Source organism: Gorilla gorilla, chromosome 10, assembly GCF_029281585.2.
Source record: "Gorilla gorilla gorilla isolate KB3781 chromosome 10, NHGRI_mGorGor1-v2.1_pri, whole genome shotgun sequence".
Taxonomy (NCBI): Eukaryota; Metazoa; Chordata; class Mammalia; order Primates; family Hominidae; genus Gorilla; species Gorilla gorilla.
Genome location: NC_073234.2, coordinates 127,388,473 through 127,405,012, shown reverse-complemented (window position 1 = coordinate 127,405,012; position 16,540 = coordinate 127,388,473). Strand labels below are relative to the sequence as shown.

At 40.4% G+C, this 16,540-nt stretch overlaps 1 protein-coding gene and 1 pseudogene across 11 annotated transcripts in view; one reads left to right on the top strand and one right to left on the bottom strand.

Moving 5' to 3' along the window:
* Positions 1–16,540, top strand: part of TMEM116 (transmembrane protein 116) — an 83,710-nt gene that overhangs the window by 14,057 nt on the left and 53,113 nt on the right. For all 11 annotated transcript variants that reach the window (XM_004053913.3, XM_019039016.2, XM_055359139.2 and 8 more), the window contains one exon: positions 7,501–7,632. In XM_004053913.3, the coding sequence (XP_004053961.1) occupies positions 7,501–7,632 (132 nt within the window). The remainder of the gene's footprint in view (positions 1–7,500; positions 7,633–16,540) is intronic.
* LOC101124250 (solute carrier family 25 member 3-like) lies at positions 5,303–6,812 on the bottom strand (annotated as a pseudogene).

The window sequence follows — 16,540 nt, the reverse complement described above, 5'->3', positions numbered from 1 at the left end:
TAAGTAAAAAAAAAGGACAAATACAAATGTATATATATGTGGGGTTTTTTTTTAAGAGTTTTTGCTTTCATGTTTAGGATCATATCTTATGCTTTTTTGGGTTTTCTTTATTACCAGGCACTAGGCTGGTTGTATTTTTCTTAAGAGCATGACCTATATTATACATTTCTTTGTATTTCCTTCAAAATAATGCCTTGTTATACGTAGGAGGGGTAGAATCTTTCTTGATTTCAATAATAGGTACTCAGTTAATTTTTGTTGTATAATTGATTGAACTTTATCTCCTGTTATTAGAATTGAGTGCAAGCAAACCTCACCTCGTTTTGTCCTCCTTTGCCCTGCCAAAGACTTCTGATATGTTTTAACATCTCCCTATACATAGGGTCCTTTCCTTTCCTTTCCCCCTTTCCCCCTTTCCCCCTTTCCCTTTCCTGAGAGTCTCGCTTTGTCATTCAGGCTGGAGTGCAGTGGTGTGATCTCAGCTCACTGCAACCTCCATCTCCTGGATTCAAGTGATTCTCCTGCCTCAGCCTCCCAAGTAGCTGGGACTACAGGCATATGCCACCATGCCTGGCTAATTTTTTTGTATTTTTAGTAGAGACAGGGTTTCACCATATTGGTCAGGCTGGTCTCAAACTCCTGACCTCAGGTGATCTGCTCGCCTCAGCCTCCCAAAGTGCTGGGGATTACAGGCATGAGCCACTGCGCCCAGCCTCATAGGGCTATTTCTTGAATTAATGATCAGAATGTTATTGCTCACAAAAGCTGCATGGCTGCTTTTCTTCTCCAGGGATTATTTATGTGAAAGTTGATTATACATATTGGATCATTCTTGTCATACCCAACTAAATCGGAGTCGAGAAGCCAAGGGGAACAAGCTCTCAGAGCACATAGCACCTGCTCCAATAATTAATATTTTCACAAGCCCAGCTACTGAAATAGTCCAACCTGAGACCAGTTTGATCTTGTAGTTGCCAAAATGACTTGCCCTGACTCTTAGGACTAGTTTTACATACCACGGTCACTCACTAATCAGAGTTTGCCGACTCCCAAACTTTCTTTGGTGCCAGTGAGCTTGCTTTCAAAACAACATGTACTATTTCCCTTTCTAATAAAACTCCCAGTCATCTCTTTGTTCTTCAGACATGTCCAAGACCACATAGTCTGTGTGTATGCCCTGAAATGCAATTCTTGCTTCCCAAATAAAACATTTTAAATTTAGAGATTTGTCTTTATATATTTCTTGACTTCACCATTTCACATTTTTTAATCTCTTAACAGTTATAAACTTATGATAGGTCATAAGCCAGTAGAATCTATGACTGTGCCATCCAGCTGGAATTTTAGCAAGCTTACCCAGAGAAAAGGCCATATGTGGTTAACATAATAGCTGATATTTATTAAATACTTTATACTTTTAAATGTTTTATTACATATTATTTCACTTTTTTATGTTTCTGTTAGCCAAGGCAACTTGACCATCTAACCCTATTAACAAGATATTAATTAGCATCTTACCTCTTTTTCTGGTTTGGGATAAATATATGAGAAAAATCCTCTTGTACAGGTGGGCTTGGGAGAAAGAGATGAGAAAAATTCTGTTTTGTACATGTGGGGAGATTAGTTCTCATATTAGGTAATATCTGTTCTGTTTTTTTGTTTGTTTTTTTTTTTTTTAGATAACAGGATTTTGCTGTGCCACTCAGGCCATAGTACAGGGTCATAGCCTACTGTAGCCTCAAACTGCTAGGCCCAAGCGATCCTGCTACCTCAGCTTCCTGAATAGCTGGGACTAAAGGTGCACGCCGCTATAGCCAGCTATTTTTTTTAATTTTTAATTTGGTAGAGACAGGGGTCTCGTTATGTTTGCCAAGGCTGGCCTGGAACTCCTGGCTTCATTCAGTCTTCCCGCCTCAGCCTCACAAAGTGCTGGGATTACAGGCTTGAGCCACAATGCTTGGCCAGGACTTTAAAATTTGTAAATGTATTTTTTTATTGTGAGATATATCAGACATGAACTAGAATGCATGAAACATGTATGTACTGTTTAAAGAATGATTATAAACAAACACTAGTGACAAGAAATGGAACATTACCTGTACCTCCAGACATATACCTATTGAGGTTCTTCCCAATCACAGCTCTCCCTCTCACCTCTAGAGATAATCAGTATCCAGATTTTTGTGATAAGCATTTTTTTACTCTTATGTACGGTTTACCAGAAATGTATGTATGTTTAAACAATTTAGTTTTGCTTGTTTTTGAACTTGATATAATTGGAATAATGCTATATGTATTTTTGTACGTATTGTTTTATGAGTTGCTTTTATCCCTCAATATTATTTGTGAGATGTATCCACGTTGTATAGAGCATGAGTTCATTTCATTTTCATTGATGTCTGGTATTCTGTAGTATGAATATACTAAAATTTATTTACCTGCTTATGCTGCTATAAGCATTCTTGTACATGTTTTCTTGTACATAAGCATTATTGTATGAGCATTCTTGTACATTATGCTGCTATAAGCATTCTTGTACATGTTTTCTGGAGCACAAATGCACAAGCTTATCTAGTATATTTGCCCAATATCAGAATTGTCATAGGATTTCCACTGCCCCTAAATTAATGTCAAACTCTTTTCCAGCTGGTTGTACCAGCAGTGCATAAAGGGTCCTGTTGCTTTTTGTTCCCGTTAATACTTGCTGTTATCAGACTTAAAATTTTTGCAATGGGTGTGTAATTATTTTCTTATTGTGGTTTTAATTTTTCATTTCCTTTATTACTAATAAAGTAGGGCATATTTTCATATGTTTATGGCCATTTGGATTTCCTCTTTTGTTAAATATTTTTGCCTGTTTTTCTGTTGAGTTTTTCTTACTACTTTATAATTTTTTTAAAACACAGTTTGGATCCTTTGTCAGTTATATGTGTTACAAATATCTTCTATTTTGTAGTATGTCTTTTTACTTTCTTTATGGTGTCTTGACACAGACTCAATTTTTTCATTTTAATGTGTTTGATTTTTTTCATTATTTCTTTTAGAACTTTTTGTGTTTTGTTTAGGAAAATTTTCCCTAAACAAAAATTGAAGACATTCTCCTATAGAATGTAAAAAAAAGGTTTACAGTTTTTGCCCTTTCACATTTAGGTCTTTAAACTACTTGGAATAGATTTTTTTTTTTTTTTTTTTTTGAGACAGGGTCTTGTTCTGTTTCCCTGGCTGCAGTGCAGTGATCACGACTCGCTGCAGTGCAGTGATCACGGCTCGCTGCAGTGCAGTGATCACGGCTCGCTGCAGTGCAGTGATCACGGCTCGCTGCAGTGCAGTGATCACGGCTCGCTGCAGTGCAGTGATCACGGCTCGCTGCAGTGCAGTGATCACGGCTCGCTGCAGTGCAGTGATCACGGCTCACTGCAGCCTTGACCTCCTGGGCTCAAGTGATCCTCCTGCCTCAGACTCCCAAGTAGCTAAGAACACAAGTGTGTGTCACCATGCCAGCTAATTTTTTTATTTTATTTGTAGAGATGGAGTCTCACCATGTTTCCCAGTCTGGTCTTGAACTCCTGGGCTCAAGCAGTCCTCCTGCCTTGGCCTCCCAAAATGTTAGGATTATAGTCATGTAGTCACTGAGCCTGGCCTAGAACTGATTAGATGGAGTCTCACTCTGTCACTCAGGCTGGAGTGCAGTGGTGTGATCTCGGCTCACTGCAACCTCCGCCTCCTGGGTTCAAATGATTCTCCTGCCTCAGCCTCCTGAGTAGCTGGAATTACAGGCGCCCGCCACCATGCCCAGCTAATTTTTGTATTTTTAGTAGAGATGGGGTTTCACCATGTTGGCCAGGCTGGTTTTGAGCTCCTGACCTCAGGTGATCTGCCCACCTCCCAAAGTGCAGAGATTACAGACGTGAGCCACCATGCCCGTCCTAGAACTGATTTTTTGAGTGTAGTGTGAGATACAAAGTAGGGGCCTAATTTCATTTTTTTTTTCCTGTATGGATACCCAATTGTTCTAGCTTCATATTTTGAAAAGACTGTCTCTTTTCCACTGATTGAAAAAGCCACTTATGTCATACATCAGAGATCTATATATATATTGCTGGGTTTAATTTGGGCTATTTTCATTCTATTCACCTATTTGTCCATCCCTGTACTAGTACCACAGTATCTTCACTCTAGGTCTATGTTAGTTTTTGTAGGGAGACCTCCTGAAACTATTGCTATGGAATAAAAGATGAAATGCTCCTGATTATTGTAAATACAAAATTGCATGCAGGATTTTGTAAAGACAATGCAAGGTTGGGCTGCCAGAATGAGCCAACAGCACGTGATGTGCTTCTCCCTGCAGAGAGCCTATAAACGGACGTGCAGTCAGGGAGGTTTCACATCACCAAGATTACTATCCCAGAAAAGCAGATATTCATAGCTCTAGGAATGGAATGCAACCCTTGTGGAGAGCCTATAAATAGACACGAGGGGCGCCTGTTCATATGGATAAGATAGGGTTATAAACGCCCTTATCTTGCCACGGCTCTTCTGGGTCTGTTTAGGGTTAAGGCATACTCCCTTCTGAGAATCTGTGGTCTAACCGGTTGTTTCACGTCCTGTTTCTATTGATTGTTTGCAACCAGCTTTTGCTGCAAATATTACTGCTGATTAGTATCTTACTAAACATAGGTTATGGATAGACTGTGTTTCTGTTTTAAGGCTCTGTCAGAAATTGCTGACACACACACTATATTGTAAATTCTTATCTCTGTATACTGTACTTATGCATACCGATGTTATGTTAAAGAATTACTTCATCCCCATGTGATCATCTCACCTCATAATCAAACGACCCCCTAAATCCCTCACTAACCTACCCCCGCCCTCACTAAACTTAATAATAAATGCCGGTATATCCAGTGCATTGGCGGCATCACAGGACCAGAAGGCGGTGACACCCTGGACCCAGCTTTCACTATTTTGTGTGTGTCTTTTATTTCTCAACCTGCCGATCCGCCTGGGAACAAAGAAAGAGCCCCGTTGCATTGCGGGCTGCTGGCCAGATCCCACGATAAGTCTTAAGATGAGGTGGGGCAAGTTCTCCTTTTTTTTTCAAGAGTGTCTTGGTTATCTTAATATTTTATATTTCTTTCTTTTTTTCCTGAAGAGTTGGGTCTATTTCAATAGTAAATTTGAAACTCTTGACTTAAGCGAAAGTACTCTAGTAATTATATCAGGAATAGACAATTTCCTACACTGTCAAATATATGAAAGTTCCTTTTGTACGTTCTTCAACACTGATTAACAAGCAGTTTCAGTCCACATTTGCTTTGATCTGTTGCTGAGTTAACCCGAGCTGCTTCTTCAGAGATTCTGGCATCTTGGGGGAGGGCAAGGGAGGCTGAAGTAGACCTTCAGAGAATCATAGATAAACTACTGTAGTGCAGTCAGAGTACCAGTCATAATGATACAGACAAACAGTCCCTTCCATACACCTTTAAATCCAAGTCTCTGGAGGACTTGAGAAGCACTGCTACCTTTTTCTTTATTCAACACAGATACCACAGAATCATCAGGGTGAGAAACAATTGCACAAAACACTCCAGGTATGTAACCTGCTACAAATGTTACAACCAGCTCCTCTGTCTTTGAACATTCACCGCAGGGCTTCCGAACCACAAACTTGTACAGTGCTTCAACAGTACCTTAAAAGCAGGCAAACTTCATCATGGCATATGCTATCTGTCTCATCCAGAGAGGAGCAACCCCTTTGTAGAATGTTTTTAGGCCTTCTTCCTTATACATCTTGGGAGCTGCATCCCTCAAAGTCTTGGTCTAACCTGGTTGGGTTTGAATTTGAACCTTAGCAGCTTCCATAGGGCAATTACAGCAAAGAATTCAGCACTGGCAGAGGCAGCCAAATACAGTGATGTGCACCAGAGATAACATGCTCTGGGAGTGTGTTGCTATACAAGACTTTAAAGACTTCATAAAAGCCAAACTTGCAGAACACCTGCATGGAGTGGCCAATGAAAGTCAGAGCCTGTCCTTCAGCCAAACAATGAACACCGTCCTCCTTAAGTGTAACTGAGAATCCATTAAATATGCCCTTCTACTTTTGGGGGTCCACCTGCATACAGCATTTCACTAAACCCAGGGGAATGACCGCAGTGTGTGTCAGACCACAATCTAAGACCCCACGAGAGCTGCACAGTGCATAATACTTCGTGGAGTCAAATTCACAACTGTACTTTTATAAGACAGCAGCTGCCACGTTAAGAGAGCAGTGGGGGGGCCTTGCGGGTCTTGTGGGACTGCTGTGGAGGTCCGTGAGGCCATCGTCCACCAGCTGCAGGTGTGGCACATTGAAGGAGTTCACCCATGCCAGGTGTGCCATGGATGAGAGCTTCTCCCTAAGATGGCAAACACCCCACCGTTACTCCCTTGGATTGTGGCTCACAGGGTGATATTTTGTACTTCTACATCAGATTTAGAGTCAGCTTGTCAAGTTCCACAGGAAAATAGGTTGAGATTTCATTGAGATTGCATTTAATCTTTAGGAGTCCCTCAATAAATGGTTTATAATTTTCTCCATAGGACCAAAACTATTTTTAGATAAGTGGGAATGGGGATGCCAAAAGGAGAAGAATAAGAAGAGACAAATTTCACCAGTGTGGTCAGAAATTGAAAGGCAACACATACAGTTCATTCTGACATTTTTCAGTATTACTGACTTTTAACCCTGACTTTTTATTACTGTAAACATGTTTTCATTTTCTTTAAGTCCTCAGCCACATCCCTAAACACTTAGCAGAATACCTCATTTCTTATATTTAGAAGATGTTTGGCTCACGCCTGTAATCCCAGCACTTTGGGAGGCCGAGGCGGGTGGATCACAAGGTCAGGAGATCGAGACCATCCTGGCTAACATGATGAAACCCCATCTCTACTAAAAATACAAAAAATTAGCCAGGCGTGGTGCTGGGCGCCTGTAGTCCCAGCTACTTGAGAGGCTGAGGCAGGAGAATGGTGTGAACCCGGGAGGCAGAGCTTGCAGTGAGCCGAGATCGTGCCACTGCACTCTAGCCTGGGCGACAGAGCGAAACTCTGTCTCAAAAAAAAAAAAAAAAAAGTAGAAGATGTTGCCTGTGCCACTAAAGCACTCTCAATTGTCTCCTTGTGGTACATCTCCACCACAAAATTTCTCATCTTTCCACTCTTTTTTTAACCCTATACCTAAGAAAGGAGTGTCCCTGTGAGTAAGAAGGTTCAGTACTAATCTATCCATGAGTACTCTGATTCCAGAACAGTTGGGATAACTGTGGTTATAGTGGTTATAGATTCCTTCCTATCTGTAGTCTTCCCTTGCATTCCCCACAATCAACCAATGGCAGAGGCCCCAGAAAAATGATGCCAGTTTCCTACTAGAAACATAAAATGTAAGAACTGTTACATTGTTAACATTCTCCTAGCTACATCACATATGAAATGAGGATTTTATTACTTTGACAGATAAGACCACTTTTTTATCTGAGCTTCTGTGACCTGCTCCTGGGACTTTGCTGGCTCACGGAGACACTTCTCTATGGAGCTTCAGTAGCAAATAAGGACATCATCTGCTATAACCTACAAGCAGTTGGACAGGTGAGTGCTACAACACTGTCACTGCACCTTGCCAGAAAGGCACACTCAGATCTAAATAGAAACAAAGATGATTCACCTTGGGAAGTGGAGACCCATTTGTTTATTGTTACATTTTGAAACAATAGCTTTTATCTTTTTTCATGTTAAAAACACTATTTATTATAGAATATTTTTAAAATTCAGAGAAGCAAAAAAATAATGTTATCTTTACTCTTTAATTTTTTTTTTTTTTTTTTTTTTTTCTGAGACGGAGACTTGGTCTGTCACCAGGCTGGAGTACAGTGGTGCGATCTCGGCTCACTGCAAGCTCTGCCTCCCAGGTTCATGCCATTCTCCTGCCTCAGCCTCCAGAGTAGCTGGGACTACAGGCGCCCGCCACCACGCCCGACTAATTTTTTTTGTATTTTTAGTAGAGACGGGGTTTCACCGTGTTAGCCAGGATGGCCTCGATCTCCTTACCTCATGATCCACACGCCTGGGCCTCTCAAAGTGCTAGGATTAAAGGCATGAGCCACCGCACCCAGCCATTGTTTTTTTTTTTTTTTTTTTGAGACAGAGTCTCGCTCTGTCGCCAGACTGGAGTCTGGAGTGCAGTGGCGCGATCTTGGCTCACTGCAACCTCCGCCTCCTAGGTTCAAGCAATTCTCCTGCCTCAGCCTCCTGAGTAGCTGGGACTACAGGCGCGTGCCACCAGGCCCAGCTAATTTTTGTACTTTTAGTAGAGACGGGGTTTCACCATGTTGGCCAGGATGGTCTCGATCTCTTGACCTCATGATCTGCCAGTCTCAGCCTCCCAAAGTGCTGGGATTACAGGTGTGAGCCACCGTGCCCAGCCAATGAATACTTTTTATAACCTGTTTTTATTATTTATCATATTGTGACCGTATTTCCAGGTAATGAAATACTTTTCTATAACATCATTTGAAATGATTGGATGGTTTTGTGTTACAGGAGTAAAATAAACACTGGATTTTGAAAATACTACAGATAATCATATATGGATTGTATATCTATCTTTTATGAATTTTACTAATGGATTAATCCACATAGTGCCATCAGTATGTAATACTGCTTCTATATTTCTGAGACACGCAGTGTGAAAAAAGTAAAGGTTTAAATGCAGCCTATGCTCACTGCTAGATATTTCCTTTGGAATTTGTTACTAGAGGGGAAATTTCTTTCAATTTAGTAAGAAATTAATAATATGTAATTGGTGGTATAAAATCTGTGCACTAATATGTTACCGATCTCATATGAGTTTAAAATGTTTTAGAGTCATACTTTGCTCAGTCCTGCTAATAACCTCATGAATTAAATAAAATTAAGGCTGTATTGTTTATTCAGGTAATTATAGTCTTTGATCAGAAAAGTCTGTATTAGAATCCTGGACCTGATTAACTTTGTAATGTTTCGCCAGTACCTAATCTTTCTGAACTTCAGTCTCCTAATCTGTAAAATGTTCATTAATAATATTTACTTTGTGCTTGGTACAGATGTGGTTAATGTTACTTTTTTTTTTTTTTTTTTTTGAGGCGGAGTCTCGCTCTGTCGCCCACGCTGGAGTGCAGTGGCATGATCTCGGCTCACTGCAAGCTCCACCTCCCAGGTTCACACCATTCTCCTGCCTCAGCCTCTCAAGTAGCTGGGACTACAGGCGCCTGCCACCACGCCTGGCTAATTTTTTGTATATTTAGTAGAGACGGGGTTTCACCATGTTAACCAGGATGGTCTCGATCTCCTGACCTCGTGATCTGCCCGTCTTGGCCTCCCAAAGTGCTGGGATTACAGGCGTGAGCCACTGCACCCGGCCTGTTACTTTATTTTTTTACAAGTTTATTGAGCTGTATCTATAGTAAACTATACATATTTATGGTGTACAGCTTGATCAGTTTTTACATATGTATTCCCCTGTGAAATCATCACCACAGTCAAGATAACAAGCATTCCTGTTTCCATCACCCTCCAAATCATTTCAGATATGTTTTCCTTTACCTCTTTGAGCTATGTAGTATAATAGCTGCTTTTAAAAATCTTTGTTGGATATTTCCAATGTCTGGCTCATTTCTAGGCTGGTGTCTGTTGATTATCTTTTCCCATGAGAATGGGTCACATTTTCCTGTTCTTTGTATGTCAGGTAATTTAGGATTGCAACTTAGATGTCATGAATACTATGTTGCATAGACTCTGGGTCCTTTTGTAACTCTCTAGAGATTGTTAATATTTTATCTAGCAGGCAACCTGATTAGGTTTAGAATGTAAATTTGGTCTCATCATCTGTGGACGATGGTTCAAATCTCAATTTAGTTCTATAAGCCTTGGCTACGCTGGTTTGAGACTGTCATGCACACGCATAGTAGACAGGTTAGGCTGAGACTTGTTTGGATTAATACACAGAATTAAAGCATCCCTTTTCCTGGCTGCCTTTCTTCTAGAATTCCCTCCATACTTTCCTGCCTAAAGGGGGCCCTTTACTGATCTCTGTTGCCTAAAATAGATTTCTATTAGAGTAGGTGCCTTCATTGAGCAGCATCATGACTGAGGTACATGCTTGAGCAAAACTAAGAGAAAAGAGAGGAAAAAGTTTGGGAAACTCACTTCTTCTGTTTGGTTTACTTCTCCAAGTTTGACTTCTTTCCACAATCTACCAGTTTTTGTTTACTTTTCGGAATCTTCAAGTGGTTGTTTTTTATATTTTTCCTAGGATTCTTACTTGTAATCAGGGATGAGCTGGAGAGGGCTTAAACACACTAGTTTGTTTTTTGTTTTTGTTTTTGTTTTTGTTCTGTTTTTGTTTTTGAGACAGAGTCTCACACTATTGCCCAGGCTGGAGTGCAATGGCATAATCTTGGCTCACTGCAACCTCCACCTCCCAGGTTCAAGTGATTCTCCTGCCTCAGCCTCCCGAGTAGCTGGGATTACAGGTGCCCGCCACCACACCTGGCTTATTTTTTGTATTTTTTATTAGAGACGGGGCTTCACTATGTTGGCCAGGCTGGTCTTGAACTCCTGACCCTGTGATCCACCCACCTCAGCCTCCCAAAGTGCTGGGATTTCAGGCGTGAGCCACCGCACCCGGCCTGTTCGTTTTTTGAGATGGAGTCTCACTCTGTCACCAGGCTGGAGTGCAGTGGCACAATCTCGGCTCACTGCAACCTCTGCCTCCCAGGTTCAAGTGATTCCCCTGCCTCAGCCTCCTGAGTAGCTGGGACTACAGGCATGCGCCACTATGCCCGGCTAGTTTTTTTTTTTTTGTATTTTACTGGAGATGGGGTTTCACCATGTTAGCCAGGATAGTCTCAATCTCCTGACCTCGTGATCCACCCGCCTCACCCTCCCAAAGTGCTGGGATTTCAGGTGTGAGCCACCGTGCCCGGCCTTGTTTGTTTTGTTTTTTAAGATTGTGGTAAACTATACATAACATAAAATTTACCATTAAAAAATTTTTCAGTATGATAAAAATGTAACATAAAATTTACAATCTTCTTTTAAGTATACACTTCAGTGATATTAAACATTCACCTTGTTATACAACTATAACCACAGTCCATCTCCAGAACTTTTTCATCATCTCAAACTGTGTACCATTAAACAATAACTCCCCATTTCTCCCTAGTACCAGCTCCTGGTAACCACTGTTCTACTTTCTGTCTCTATGAATTCAACTACTCTAGGTACCTCATATCAGTGGAATCATATAATATTTGTCCTTTTGTGTCCGGCTTATTTCACTTAGCATGTCTTTAAGGTTTATCTTGTTGTAGCATGTGTCAGAATTTCCTTCGTTTTTAAGGCTGAGTAATATTCCATTGTATGGATAGACCACATTTGGTTTATCCGTTTATCTGTCAATGGACACTTGGGTTGCTTCCACCTTTTAGATGTTGTGAATAACGCTACTATGAACATTGATGTACAAATACATTTGATCCCCTACTTTCAGTTCTTTTGTACATATACTCAGGAGTAGAATTACTGGATCAGATGGAAATTCTGTGTTTGATTTTTTGAGGAAACACCATGTTTTCCATAACAGCAGTGCACAGTGCACAGTGCCCTGGTTTCCACATTCATGCCAACATTTGTTGCTGTTTTTTTGTTTTTTAAGTAATAGCCATCCTAATGGGTATAAAGTGGTATCTCATTGTGCTTTTGATTTGCGTTTCTCTAATCATTAGTAATGTTGGGTAGCTTTTCATGTGCTTATTGGCCATTTATATATCTTCTGAAGAAATGAAGAAATGTCTCAAGTCCTTTCCCTTTTTTTTTTTTTTTTTTTTGAGGGGGGACAAAGTCTCACTTTCTCACCCAGGCTGGAGTGCAGTGGCGCTATCTCGGCTCACTGCAACCTCCGCCTCCCGGGTTCTAGTGATTCTCCTGCCTCAGACTCCTGAGTAGTTGGGATTACAGGTGTGCGCCACCATATCTGGCTAATTTTTGTAGTTTTAGTAGAGGTGAGGTTTCACCATGTTGGCCAGGCTGGTCTTGAACTCCTGACTTCAAGCAATCTGCCTGCCTCAGCCTGCCAAAGTGCTGGGATTACAGGTGTGAGCCACCATGCCCAGCCCCTTCCCCATTTTTTAATCAGATTGCTTGCTTTTTTGTTACTGAGCTGTGAGAGTTCTTTATATTTAACCCCGTCAGACATACAATGTGCAAATATTGTCTCCCATTCTGTAGGCTGCCTTTTTATTCTGTTAATTGTGTCCTCTGATGCACATAAGTTTTATAAATTTTGTTACAGTTCATTTTTTCTTTTGTTGCTTGTGTTTTTGATGTCTTACCCAAGAAATCATTTTCAAATCCAACATTATGAAGCTTTTACACTATATTTTCTTTTAAGAGTTTTACAGTTTTAGTCTTACATTTAAGTCTTTGATCTATTTGTAGATTTTCATATGTGGTGTAAAGTAAGGGTCCAACTTCATTCTTGTGCTTGTGGATGTTCAGTTTTCCTGGTACCATTTATTTATTTATTTGAGACAGAGTCTTGCTCTGTTACCCAGGCTGGAGTGCAGTGACATGATCATGGCTCACTGTAGCCTCGACCTTCTGGGCTCAATTAATCCTCCCACCTCAGCCTCCCAAGTAGTTGGGACTACAGGTGCATGCCACCACACCTGGATAATTTTTGTATTTTTGGTAGAGATGGGGTCTCCTATGTTGCTCACACTAGTCTCGAACTCCTGGGCTCAAGCAGTCATCCCGCCTCAGACTTCCATAGTGCTGGGATTACAGGCGTGAGCCGCCATGCCTGGCCCCATTTGTTGAAAAGAATGTCCTTTCCCCATTACATGATCTTGGCACCCTTGTAAAATCATTTGATTATATATGTAGGATTTATTTCTGGGCTTTTAATTCTGATCCATTCGGTCTATATGAAACTGGAAAGTGTGAGTCTTCCAACTTTTTATTCTTTTTTCTTTTTGAGACAGGGTCTTGCTCTGTCGCCCAGTCTGAAGTGCAGTGGCATGATGGTGGCTCACTGCAGCCTCAACCTTCTGGGCTTAAGTAGTACTCCTGTCTCAGCCTTCTGAGTAGCTAGGACCACAGGTGCACATCACCACAGCTGGCTAATTTTTAAACTTTTTTTTGTAGAGAGAGGATCTTGCCGTGTTGCTCAGGCTGGTCTCAAACCTCTGGGCTCAAGTGATCCTCCTACCTCAACCTCCCAAAGTGCTGGGAATACAGGCGTGAGCCATCATGCCTGACCTCTTCTTTTTCAAGATTGTTTTAGCTATTCAGGGTCCCTTGAGATTCCATATGAATTTTAGTATGGTATATTTTATTTCTGCAAAAAAAAACAGTTGTTGGGATTTTGATAGGGATTGCATTGAATCTGTAGGTCACTTACGGTAGTATTGAACATCTTAACAACAGTAAGTGTTTCAGCCAGGTGTGGTGGCTCACGCCTACAATCCCAGCGCTTTGGGAAGCTGAGGCAGGCAGATCGCATGAGCCCAGGAGTTTGAGACCAGCCTGGGCAACATGGCGAGACGTCGTCTCTACAAAAAATACAAAAATTAGCTGGGTGTGGTGGTGTGTGCCTATAATTCCAGCTACTCTGGAGGCTCTGCAGGCTGGGATGGGAGAATGCTTGAGCCCAGGAGGTTGAGGCTGCAGTGAGCCATGATTCCGCCACGACACCAGCCTGGGTGACAGAGCGAGACCTTGTCTCAAAAAAACAAAAAACTATAGTAGTAAGTCTTCCAATCCATGAACATGGGTATCTTTCCATTTATTGGTGTCTTCTCTAATTTCTTTTAGCAATGTTTTATACTTTTTAGTATACAAGTCTTTTCCCTCCTTGGTTAAGTTTATTCCTAAGTATTTTATTGTGTTTAATGATATTGTAAATGGAATTATTTTCATAATTTTTTTTTGGATTGTTCATTGTTAATACATAGAAGTGCAGCTGATTTTTGCATGTTGATTTTGTATCTGGCTACTTGGCTGAATTCTATTATTTGTTTGAACAGTTGCGTGTGTGTGTGTGTGTGTGTGTGTGTGTAATCTTTAGAGTTTTCTACATATAAGATCGTGTTATCTGCAAACAAAAATGATTTTATATCTTCCTTTTCGATTTCATTATTTTTTATTTCTTCTTGCTTAATTGCTCTAGCTAGGACTTCCAAAACTATGTTGAATAGAAGTGGTAAAAGCAGGCATCCTCACCTTGTTCTGAACTTAGAAGAAAAGTTTTGTCTTTCATCATTGAGTATGATGTTATCTCTGGGCTTTTCATATATGGACTTTATTATGTTTTTTGATTTTGTTTTTGCTTTTTCGTTTATGAAATGATTTAATATTGGTAAATGTATAATAAAATGGGAATTGTTATATACCTTTGGTGGAGGAAGACTAAATTGGTAACATTTAAAATTTTTTTTTAAATTTTGTGGGTACATAGTAGGTATATATATTTATGGGGGTACATGAAATGTTTTGATACAGGCATGCAATGTAAAATAATCACATCATGGAGAATGAGATTATCCATCCCTTCAAGCATTTTTCCTTTGTGCTATAAGCAATACAGTGATACTGTTTTAATTCTTTTAAAATGTACAATTAAGTTATTGTTCACTATAGTCACCCTTTTTCCTTTGTGTTATAAGCAATAGTTATACTGCTTTAGTTCTTTTAAAATGTACAATTAAATTATTGTTGACTATAGTCACCTTGTGCTATCAAATAGTAGGTCTTATTTATTCTTTCTAACTATATATATTTTTTGTACCCATTACTATATATATTTTTTGTACCCATTGACCATCTCCACCTCCTTCCTACCTTTCCACTACCCCTCCCAGCTTCTGGTACCATTCTCCTACTCTTTATGTCCATGAGTTCAATTGTTTTGATTTTTAGATTCCACAAATAACTGCAAATATACGATGGTTGCCTTTCTGTGCCTGGCTTCTTTCACTTAATATAATGATCTCCAGTTCCATCTATGTTGTTGCAAATGACAGATCTCATTTTTTTATGGCTGAATAGTACTCCAGTGTGTATATGTACTGGCCTTTATTTTGCTGAGATAGTTTTCTTCTGTTCCTAGTTTGGGAGTTTTTTTGGGTGGGCTTTTTTTTAATCATGAAAAGGTATTGAATTTTGTCAAATGCTTTTCTGCATTAATTGAAATAGTCATATAGTTTTTTCCTTAATTCTATTAATGTGATATATTAATTGATTTTTGTATGTTGAACCATCCTTGCATTCCAGGAACAGCTCCTATTTCATCATGGTGTATAATCCTTTTAATGTGCGGTTGAATTTTGTTTGCTGCTATTTTGTTGAGGATTTTTGCAACAGTATTCATCAGGGATATTGGTCTATTCTTTTCTTGTAGTGTCATTGTCTGGCTTTGGTATCAGGGTTTTGGTGGCCTCATAGAATCAGTTGGGAAGCATTGCATCTTATTCGACTTTTTGGAATAACTTGACAGGTTTGGGTGGTAATTATTCTGTAAGTGTTTGATAGAATTTACCAGTAAAGCCATTTGGTTCCAGGCTTTGTGTTTGGGGAAATTTTTTGATTACTGATTAAATCTCCTTACTAGTTATAGGTCTGTTCCAATTTTCTATTTCTAAACTATTATTATTATTACTATTATTATTGTTTGAGGTAGGGTCTTGCTCTGTCTCCCAGGCTGGAGTGCAGTGGTTCAGTCACAGCTCATTGCAGCTTCGACATCCTGGGCTCAAGCAATCCTCCCACCTCAGACCCCCGCGTAGCTGGGACCACAGGTGCATGCCACCATGCCCAGCTAATTTTTTTGTGTTTTTTTTTAGATGGAGTCTTGCTCTGTTGCCCAGGCTGGAGTGCAGTGGCATGATCTCAGCTCACTGCAACCTCCGCCTCCCAGGCTCAAGCGATTCTCCTGCCTCAGCCTCCCAAGTGGCTGGGATTACAGGCATACGCCACCATGCCCAGCTAATTTTTGTATTTTTAGTAGAGATGGGGTTTCAGCATATTAGTCAGGCTGGTCTCAGACTCCTGACCCCAGGTGATCTGCCTGCCTTAGCCTCTCAGTGCTGGGATTACAGGCATGAGCCACCCTGCCTGGCCCCAGCTAATTTTTTTTTTTTTAGAGAGATAGACAAGGTCTCGCTATGTTGCCCAGGCTAGTCTTGAACTCCTGTGCTCAAGTGGTCTTCCCACCTCAGCCTCCCAAAGTGTAATCCCAAAGTGGGATTACAGGCATGAGTCACTGTGCCCAGCCTAAACTATTATTTTTAAAGACTGTATTCTTTGCCTAATGTAGTCACTGAAGTATCTTTCCATTACCTTAGTGGTGAGCTTGTGATTGGCCAGAAATTTCCTTAGATTCCTCATACAAAAACAAACAAAGAAAAACCTTTCATGGTCTTTGCAGATTGGTTCTGTATTGGAGCATTGTTTCAGTGCT